We start from the raw sequence: 10,750 nt of genomic DNA on the forward strand, positions 1-10,750 counted from the left end.
ACTCGTAAAACTGTTTTTGAGTTATAAAATCAATACATAATGGAACAGACACAGCATCGTTAATCTTCTTGAAGTATTGAAAACGATAACGTAATCGTGTATATAAAAATAATCCTTTATACCTTATTATCACTACAGTAACGTGTATCTACTAGTATTAAAACTGATAATACAGATATCGTATTGTATAATAAATTTCAATAAAAATTTTCATAAAAAGAATATATATCAAACTATCTTATAGCTCTGAGTTGAAAAAAAAAACACTTCTTACAGGCCAATTTTTCCCATGTCATGACAAAACAAGTGACTCATTTATCTAATAAATATCTGACATCAGGAGTTAATTTAAACGCTTGGGCAAATGCTACCGGAAGAGCTGAAGCGTGTGCTGCCATCTATCCATTCAGGTATTATCAAATGTTTTAGCAAGAAAAATAGAATTCTTTATTGAAATCTACTTACGTTGCTAGAACTCAGAATTTCCAACAGATTACTTACCTTTCTATGATCTCAGTCAAAACAAGTTTATTTCCATAGAATATTAGAAAAAAGTTCATGCTTATGTTAAAAATTTCAAAATAAAATAATAAATTAGAGAGAAGACAGATTTGATAGCAAATCAAGCTTGTCGGAACTAGAGCAGCAAGATATAAGAGGATTCAGTAAAAAGCGCTAGAAACATTAACGTGAAAATAAATAGTTTAGTGACCAAACCCAGCTTACATGACCTTTGACCTTTTATATTTTGGACTCTTCCTCAAATAAGTGTATGTATTTGTCTTATAGCAAATCTACTTCGGACTATCTGCTGAGTCCACAGAGGGGAGTCGAACGACTGCGTTTAGCGTTGTAAGTCCGTAGACTTACCGCTCTATCAGCGGGGGACCTTCCTCAAATAAGATTAGAATTTAACTTTTTTTTTCTTATAATGAATCAATTCAAGTTGTCGAAATGTTAAGCCTATCAAGATTTGTGGAGGAACTAAATAGGGTGCTAATCTCCCGCTATTGAAAGTGGGGCCTGATCCCCCTGATAAGATATGAATTATTCTACTTTTAATCCCTTTTTCATTTTTAAAATTATTATGCGTGATCTTGTGAAAAAGAGCTTTTCCTCAGGATTTGCTCTTCCACTGCACAACTATATTTGAATGACATCATTTTGTAATACATAACACCTTAATGCACTTCAAAAATACAGTCCTAGTAACAATTAATCCAAATAATGGAAAAACATTTTAGTAAATACATTTACTTATCAACTCTGTAATGGGATTTTATAATCTTAAGTGTGCTATATGTATATATTTATCAAGTTCAACTTACTCACATAGGTAGATTCTCAACTGCACACATATATCTTAAGAGGTACACAATTTGTTGTCAAATGCGCAATAGGAAAATTCCCTGCTGTGAATATTATTTCATAGCACACTGTAATGGAATCGGTAGATAATATTTGTTATTATAGTTACCAACACGTGTGTGTGTAACCAATCCCATGAAGAGTTTCTTGTTTTTGTGGTCGATAGCCCTGCTTTTAATTTCGAAGCTTTTTAACTTATACTTAAATCCTGAAAGGTTTGTTCGTTGTTACACACGAAACTATATAATGGGCTATCTGTGCTGTGCCCACCACGGATATTGAAATCCGGTATTCAGTGTTATAAGCCTTCAGACTTACCGACGTGCCATTTTGAAAAAAATAATTGCTCAATTCGTTCTTTTTTTCCAATGACCGGTGTTTCTAAGAGCATTCTTTCTTTCCAGTTTAACATATTCAACTTTAGAGAATTTGTTTTTAGTTAGTTTGCAAAACATAAAATCAAAATTCTAATTTACTGAGAATAGCCTAAAGACAACTTATACTATGTCTATCCCAACCATATTAACCTTCAACTAAACATACTAGCATTACTGTGTGGTAACCACATTGATCAAACCTTGCGAGTTTACCATCGCAAGACGTATATTCATGCTAGCCAATTCATATCGTACACCAATTTTCTACAAAAATTATACAGACCAGGATACTTGTCAGCTCACCTACCTGATCTAAAAGAAATAAAAAAGATTCGAATATATCTGAAGGCGGACGGGGAGTGCAAGATAAATTCTTCCGAGGGTTGTGTGCAGGTGCAAGACACTAAGCATCTGTGAAACACAATCTCCCCTTGTTATGAGACCTGTAATTTACCAACAGCCTTCAGTGATTTTTTTGACTCAAAGTGCCCTCTATATTAGCTGAGTGACAGGTAAGTTCAACTCAATCAATACTGGCTGGTCCTTTCTCTCTCTAGGGGCGGCTAGTCAATCAAGATGATTTCAAGTATTTTGTCGAAAATTCTTGTTTAGAAATTACCTATAATGATTGTACATACATGTACTACCAGGTATAAATTAATAAGTGGAGTGAACTAATTACAAATTATATACCATATTAATATTACATATCTAAAATAGGTTTGTTTTTTTTGTAATCTAAATGTTTGTGCCGAAATCAAATCTTTATTCCAAAAATTACTTTAATCCTAGTTCGAAAACAGAAAAAAAAAAGATGAATAAACTAACTTATCTAATTCTCGAGAAACTGTTGATTTATTTGTCGCAATGTAAGCATAGTGAATTCTTAACACATGGAAGACTTAAAATGGAAGTGTTAAGGAAACGTTTGTTTGCTGTTTTTTTAAATTTCGCGCAAAGCTACATGAGGGCTATCTGTGCTAGCCGTCCCTAATTTAGTAGTGTAAGACTAGAGGGAAGGTACCTTGTCATCACCACCCACCGTCAACTCTTGGGCTACACTTTTACCAACGAATAGTGGGATTGACTGTCACATTATAACGCCCCCACGGCTGAAAGGGATAGCATGATTGGTGCGACTGGGATTCAAACCCGCGACCCTCGGATTAGGAGTCGAACTCCTTAACCCACTTCACCATACGGGGCCATTAAAGAAACGACTATCACTGAAGTCGATAATTGACGGGGGGAATGTACGTTTTCTATTTTTGCTGATTACAAGAATATGACTTACCTTTTAACCCGATAAAAACATCATTATCTCCACGACCATGTTCGTAGTCGAAACGACGTAAAGCCTGGCATAGCCATGTGGTTAAAGCGCTCGATTCATAATTTGAGGGTCGCGGGTTAGAATCCCCGTCGCACCAAACATGCTCGCCATTTCAGCTGTAAGGGTGTTATGATGTGCAGTCAATCTCACTATTCGGTTGGTAAAAGGGTAGCCCAAGAGTTGACGGTGGGCGGTGATGACTAGCTGCCTTCCCTTTAGTCTTACACTGCTAAATTAGGGACGGCTGGCGCAAATAGCCCTCGTGTAGCTTTGCTCGAAATTCAAAAACAAACAAAACGATGTTGTCTTCCAATTATTTGCAAAACACAATAGGTTTCACTGGTTGAGATTCATCTGTGCGATTTTCATTTCCCAGCAAAACTGATTCGTATTCTGTAATCTCCTGGTAAGCTATGAAATAAAGTAAGAAGTGGCCGTCTTTCACCTATATAACAAAAGAGCGATTTTGTGTAACTTTTAAAAGGCTGTGTCCAACACCAGTTACTAACTGCACACCGAACAATTCATACCCTTCCCTGTACCACTGATTTTATTGACTTCTAGTGGCAGAAACCAACTAGTAATATGACATGATCACGTTGCAAAACATAACCCTTTTTGGCTTGTAATAATCTAAAAAATATCCCTGTCACATTAATTTCTTCTAACAATATCAGCACCCCCAAGTAACAGCTACCAGTATAACCACCTATCTCTCACGTCCTCTGCAGGCAAATATGTATAATATTAAGAAGTAGGGGTGATATTAAACTTTCAAAGAAAAACGTTACACACAGAAAGATGCGCCCACTGTAAATACATAATCGACTTTATAAATAATTAATGGTTTTAATTTTCATCGTTTTTCTTTAAAATGCCTCGTAGCTAAACACCTGAAACAAATTGTTGTTATAGTTGTTTTTAAACAAATATCCACCAACTGTCAATCCAAGTGAAACGTTTGCTTCTCGTTACTGTATGTGTGTGTGTAATTACCGTCTACTAAAAGTGTAGAGGGCCTTATACTAGAAAGTATAGGGATGACATTGATAAGTAGTTGTAAGTTAACGGTGAGCTTGGTTGACCCTCTGAAGTAGCCAAGATACGAAAACTATAAAAACAACAAACAGCGTAACTGGAGATAAAAGGACGAAACACAAGAACTGCTTTGCAAGTAAAAATGTAATACTTCACATGGAGTAAGAAATCCCATATCATGACAACTGTTACTTGGATTAATGTCATCTATAAATATCTCGGTTACTGTTTCGATAGTTTTATGTAAATGTGTCACGTGCCACTAGGACAGTGCTGACATACCCAACCCACGGCAGAAGCCCAACTAAATCACTTTCAGTGTGTCACGTTCTATCAAGACAGTATTCGCATCCTAGCTGTATTCACTTTCACCGAGTCCCATGCGAGTGGAACAGATTGTCACTCGAAACGGAAGCCATGTATACAATTCTCCGAACAAACTTATTAAGAAGTAACACTGTACTCGCCCGCTGGTACAGCTTACGTAACTTCACGCTGTAGCGAGGTTCAACAACATCGATAGGCCTCACTTAATTCGTCCACGTTAATCCTTTACTTGTGATTGCTGAAGATAGGATTAGTCAGCAATGTAACGAAAAGTGAAATCTGTATCACGTAGTTAAGATATTTATCTCGGTATATTTCTAGAAAAATAAACCGTTGACAACCACCGATAGTCAAGTTTCAAAGCGATACTGGTTTAGCCAAAATTGTGTTGTTACATTATGACTGGTTATCTAAGAATATCTCTAAAGCACTAGTTCTGAACCTTTTCTCCTTCGTGGATTACTGCACGAACCCAAAAGTGTCTTGATAACTCCTTCATCAGAAAGGTGTATGTGTAACAACTTATCGTAAAACATACATGTGTTTTAAGTTCATGAAACTGTCAATAAAAAAAAAAGAATTAGTTGACTGAACACAGTATCCTTTCTCTCTTGTTGTTGTTGTTGTAATACAATACATGGTAAACACAATATTAAATACAAACATAATACATCTTTTCTGTCCCATATCCCTTTCAGAATGCTTAAAGACCACTAAAGGCCCTGGGATCACAGGATGGAAACCGTGGTTCAAGAGTATTTTAATATTAGCTTCTGATCAGAATAAGATACCTAATTATAAATAAACCAACGTTAGAAAAAATCAGTCTGGCAACGAGTAAAACTATGTAAATGTTCTTCCATTGCATTCTTACTTATAAATAATAGAATTGGTTATTTCATCAATTCAGAGTCTTAGCTGTTCATAACGTTTTTGGCCCTAAACTTAATAATATAACACGAAGAATTGCCAGCTTGGAATATCAGATCTAATTCTACGACCACATACAAAACCAAAAGTATACAACAGTCTCTATACTCTTTCACTCAGAAGATCTTGAAATAAATATATAATAATCTAAATAAAACTTAACAACAAGAAGAGATAAAACACCTTGAAATGAACCACTCAGTAATACGTTAATAAAACAGACGAGTTAAAAATCACCCTTCTGATAGCATGGTATCTCTTATGAATATAAACTGAATGGTTCCAACGTTGTTCTTCAATGTATAAGATTGCTTTTGTTGGTGCATATGAATGTGTCCTAGTTACAAAACAGAAGATTCTCAGAATTACCAGTTACGGTTCATAAAAGTTCTCTAAACACTTTTTCCAAATTATTTATACACCAAAGTACTTATGGGTACGTGAACTTGAAGCATATGCCAGAGTAGCAGAACAATTTTGTCAATATTCTAATAAATCCCACAAGTTAGTGTTGTCGTCCCCTGTGTATTTTACACAAATAATGGGTAAATTAATCGATTTTTATGTTGCTTATTCTGTAAGTTATTTGCATGTTATAACAGACGAAAAGAAGAAAAAAACTTTGCATGGTACAATACAGGTACAGAATGGTATTAATACAAGTAAATAATATGAAAGTTAAAAACTGATACTTATAAAGGTATACTTTATTTCAAATTCAAAATTACACGTCGTCAGAGGAAACTAAAATGAGTTTTTGCGACTATAGTATTTTTATAAGTACGTTTGAATTTTTATTACCTAGCCTTTTTTCCGAAGCATTCAAACTTTCGGTTTTCTTCAGTAAAGATCACCATTAATTAGAGACTAAACAATCGGCATCAACCTCATATAACATGAAGACATATTTAAGCGTATTGCCGTAACATCCGTGACATAGTTTGAATTCACAGTTTAATTGTTATCAAAGAATTGAAAATGTTACCTTCAGTTAAAGAATCATGACGCTGTCGCCACCGTAACACAAGATTAAATATCGAAGGTAAACGAAACATATTCAACTCGTATTTACCGCGTTATAAGGATAAAATACTCATTACTTTAAGTGTAAAAATATTGCATTCCTTGAAATACGTGGCATGTAATCGGTTGTGAGAATAACAGTCGTCATCTGGTTGGTCCTACATAACTAGTTTATTCTCGCGTCATTAGTTGGAGACGAATATTTACTGTTATAAATAAACGAAAGAAAAGTAAGGGGAGTAAAACAATGCCCTGAAACCGAGAACTGATATATCATAAGTTGTATTACACGAGGCTGGAAACAGTACTTAGGCTTAGCAAATATCTTCCTGTAATATGTAAAACGATCTAAAATTAGCATTGGCAAGTGGACTTTGGTAAAGTTAAGTATGCTTGGATATATTACCTTATATACAGTTTCATGTCCATAAATAAAAGTTTTCTAACAACTTGGACTTGATTCTATCAGAACCCAATGATATGAAACATACATATGCATGTATTTGTATGTGTGGTGTTCAACTATATAAACATATAGTTTATGTATGCCACTTCAAAAAGCAGTTGAGCACTGGGCCATAAAACCAATGTTATCAAGACATTTATAAGAGATTCCAAAGAAAAATTCGTATTTTGATACGGCCTTTCAAATTAACTTTAAAATCAAATTATTACTTATGTAATACATAAAATCGTATGTGATATGCACTCGTGTAATATGTTTTCAGCGAAAACAGATTAACACACCTATCCATTCTTGCTACTTGTTTCTTTACAACAACGCACACGTAAAGATGCTAAGGTGTTGAAGGCTTAACATGTGACTACATTTGATAATCCTTTTATCTCATAAACCTAGACTCGTGTGAACCCACCGTTTCGTTAGTTCAACCTATGTAGCAAGAATATGTAACGACTGTTTAATTAATGTCTTACCTTTTGAAAATTAAGACAATAATACCTATGAGTACTCGAACGCGGGCTATATTTTAGACACACCAAGTACCTGATATCTCTGAATATGTAGAGATTTATGTGTTAAAACTAATACTTTTGCAACATTTAATTGTTAAACGGTATTGGTACAAACAATCGTTGCGTATATAATATATATGCACATATACGTATAAAATAACACATGTCAGTTAAAAAGCTAATACAAGAACTTAAAAACTTAAACGATTTTCAATTTCACAAGCGTTTTATACTTTCATAATAGCTCCCCACTAGTACAGCGGTATGTCTCCGGATTTACAACGCTAAAATCAGGGGTTCGATTCCCCTCGGTGGGCTGAGCAGATAGCCCTTTGTGGCTTTGCAATACGAAAACACAAAAAAAAAAACTTACATAATAACTAAACTTGACGTAATAGTGTATATAGTGCATATTTAAGTTGTTTTAAATATATTTTTGTATATCATGTACATTCTGTTGAAACTTGACAAATTAACGTAATACATTTTAGCATATTTGAAGCTGTTTAAAATATATTGTTGTACATCATGTACGTTCTGTTGAAACTAAGGTAGTTGGTTAGTATTCACAAGATATAACACGAAGTTTGCAATTTATTTGTCATATCCCCAGTTTCAAGCAATACATATAATGAGATCCAAAAGCTACGAAGTATCTTTCTGTAGAAACGTAAATGGGTTAGAAATAGATAGATGAATTGGCTGTCAAATAACCGCGCTAACAAGAAGATAAATATCTCAGAAATACGAACAAATCGTAAGTACAGTCATTTTCAGACAAAATGTATCAATCCCAGAAGAACAGCAAGTGAGACACTACATGTTTCAAATTCATAAGCACAGTTATTCTCAGCCAGTATATATCGATTCCCAAATAATAGTAAATAAGTCAGTAAATAGCTTTATATTATAATCACAGTTATTATTAGGCAGAATGCTACAATCCTTGAATAACAGTAAGTGAATCACTGGGTATTTGGTGCAAGATAGGCATATTTATTCACTGACAGAATACCAGCTTCTGAGTGTTTACTACATCCGTGTGTTAATTAGTGTTAAATACACAACAGTCGATAGTAACAAGGTAATCGTAATGGGTATGTGGAGACAAGTTATGGATTAGTTTCAATAAAGGATATATATCAAACACAAACTATGAAAGCTCATAACATCTCTATTAAAAAATATATATTTCTTAGCCCACAAACGATTTATTCTTCTCGGGCTTACGTCATACACCACAGAATTCTCATCTATTTTAAATCTTTTCTGAAACGAGTAAATATAAAATATTAGTTCAATATATTTTGTATTAAGTAGCCCAAAGCGATGTTAAAAACGCAGTAACCCAAGTTCCACAGAAACTGTAGTATGGGAACTGAAAAAAAAAGATTTAAAATGGTCTGGTTACACGATACTGTTAAAATGATGTAGTAATAATACAATAATTTGAAAAACGTAAAATTGCTTTTTTATAGGTGGAAAAACAAATTAATTTGGAAAATCGAACTCTTGTTTTTTATGTGCCTAATTAGCTAACTTAAACGTGCACTGGGAATAAAAATAACGTCTTTTGTTATATAATAGCTTTTGTTTTTCTTTATAATTTTCGTCAGATGATGAAAACACGTTCAAGACGTTTCAAGTATGTCGCATTGCTGACCGTACTGTATTTCCGAAAGCTTTAAATATAACACGATTGTACAGTACTTGTTGCATTGCTGACTATAATACATCTCTGAAAGCTTTCAACACAACCTAATTTTACAGCATATTACAGTCGCATTGCTGACTGTAATACATTCGAAAAAACTTTACTGTAATACATTTCAGAAAGCTTTAAATACAACGTGGTTGCAGCAGAACGACAGGACATTTTAGGCCTCAGTTTGTTTATCACGAAAACAAACTTTCATTTGATTAAGAGAAATAAATAGTGCAAGAGTTTTAAAATGTTCCATTTTTGAAACAGAATGAAATGAGAATTGTTTAATTGTTTCTTTACGCGTGAAACAAAACAACATTTTGCGTTCTTTAATCTGTTACGTAAAATATCATTAAAAACTCTCAAAAACAACAAGACTGTAAGAAGTAATTACTAAACTTGATAAACAGGTGGGAAATAAAGTATTGTCTATAGAACTTCTGCTCCGTACAGCTTACCTGGCAGTGGTGCAGTCCTTGTACAGAGTATCAAAGTCTTTACAGGGCAGTAGCTTACAACGGTTCACGCCGGGTTGGATGGCTCCCAGTCCTCGTAAGATCCTCACCTGTTCTACGTTACACACGATCGGGGTGATGTCCAACCGTTTCAGTTTGGTGTAGACAGTATGCAGCCCACCAACTAGGTGTTTTAGAAACAGTTCAAAGGCTTGTGGGAGACAAAGCAGATAGTCGTTATTTACCCTGAAAGCGGCCACTTTGGCTCCTCGGTAATCGATCAGGCGACACTCATGTACTGATTCGGCAGGTATCCCCGGCGGAGAACCCGTGTGTGTCGGGCGCTCCAAGAGGCTTCCGCCGTACCCGTAACTGTTAGTCATAAGGGACCAGGGCACTCCGGTAACAGGCACCCCGGACGGAGTGTGACAGACCATTTCGGCCCCTGGTTTGACTCCTGCTCCGATCATCCCAGCCACAGTCGATGCGAGGGAAGCGGGCGTGAATTGGCGAGTAGCCAGGTCCGGTAAGAGACTGGAACAGGGAGGACTCGGAGAGAGATTTATGCCCGACCCCTGACCAGGTGAGCCACCTCCATTCAAGTTACCAGTTACGAGAATCTCACCGGACACATGGGGATGAACGTGTCCCGAAGGCGAGATAGAAGAGTGTCCAGTCCTCGGACTCTCTCTTTCCGAGCCGCCACACACAATCTCTGGGCTTATGCTACTTTCCGAAGGATTAGGCTTGGCTTCTTGTTGAGAGGGAATTACAGTTCCAACGGTTGCATCCATCTCACTTTTGCAAACTCCTAACCTAACTTTACTTTCAGCCGTACCTCGTAAAGTCCATGTTATTTTCTTGGGAAAATCAAAGACGCTACACGAGCTTCAGTGTCGATCTACTCGTACACCGCCACTCACCGCTCTCAAACGTCGAAGTGTGTGGCTGCCAGCGCAACTGATTCGTTGCGCGATTAGGCGTCAAGACACAGTATCAAGCTGTAGCAGCCAGATGGAACACAGCTTTCTACCACACAAACATGAGCTTGCCAACGCCCCTGTGTGCCTGGGGCGCTCCCGCAGTTGGCAACCAATGTACGCATTAGTCCAATTCGGACAAAATTTAGTAAGGTAGACCAAGTTTTTAGAAAATATAAATCAGTTTACACTTGGTAACATGCTGTGAAATTTTCACAACATACTACAGATGTAACTAT

At 35.9% G+C, this 10,750-nt stretch overlaps 1 protein-coding gene across 6 annotated transcripts in view; it reads right to left on the reverse strand.

Annotated features, from left to right (window-relative positions):
- LOC143230754 (dachshund homolog 1-like) overlaps nt 1-10,546 on the reverse strand; it is a 118,941-nt gene extending 108,395 nt beyond the window's left edge. For 2 of the 6 annotated variants that reach the window (XR_013016615.1, XR_013016616.1), the window contains exon 1: nt 9,535-10,545. Coding sequence is in view for 4 of the 6 variants with exons in the window: in XM_076464870.1 (XP_076320985.1) it covers nt 9,535-10,325 (791 nt within the window). In the remaining 2 variants the exon portion in view is untranslated. Of the gene's footprint in view, nt 1-9,534 lie in introns of all 6 variants that reach the window. The other 4 variants (XM_076464868.1, XM_076464869.1, XM_076464870.1 and 1 more) reach the window with 3 other exon arrangements.
- Nucleotides 10,547-10,750: the final 204 nt, after the last annotated feature.

This window comes from Tachypleus tridentatus, chromosome 10 (genome assembly GCF_004210375.1).
Source record: "Tachypleus tridentatus isolate NWPU-2018 chromosome 10, ASM421037v1, whole genome shotgun sequence".
Classification (NCBI taxonomy): Eukaryota; Metazoa; Arthropoda; class Merostomata; order Xiphosura; family Limulidae; genus Tachypleus; species Tachypleus tridentatus.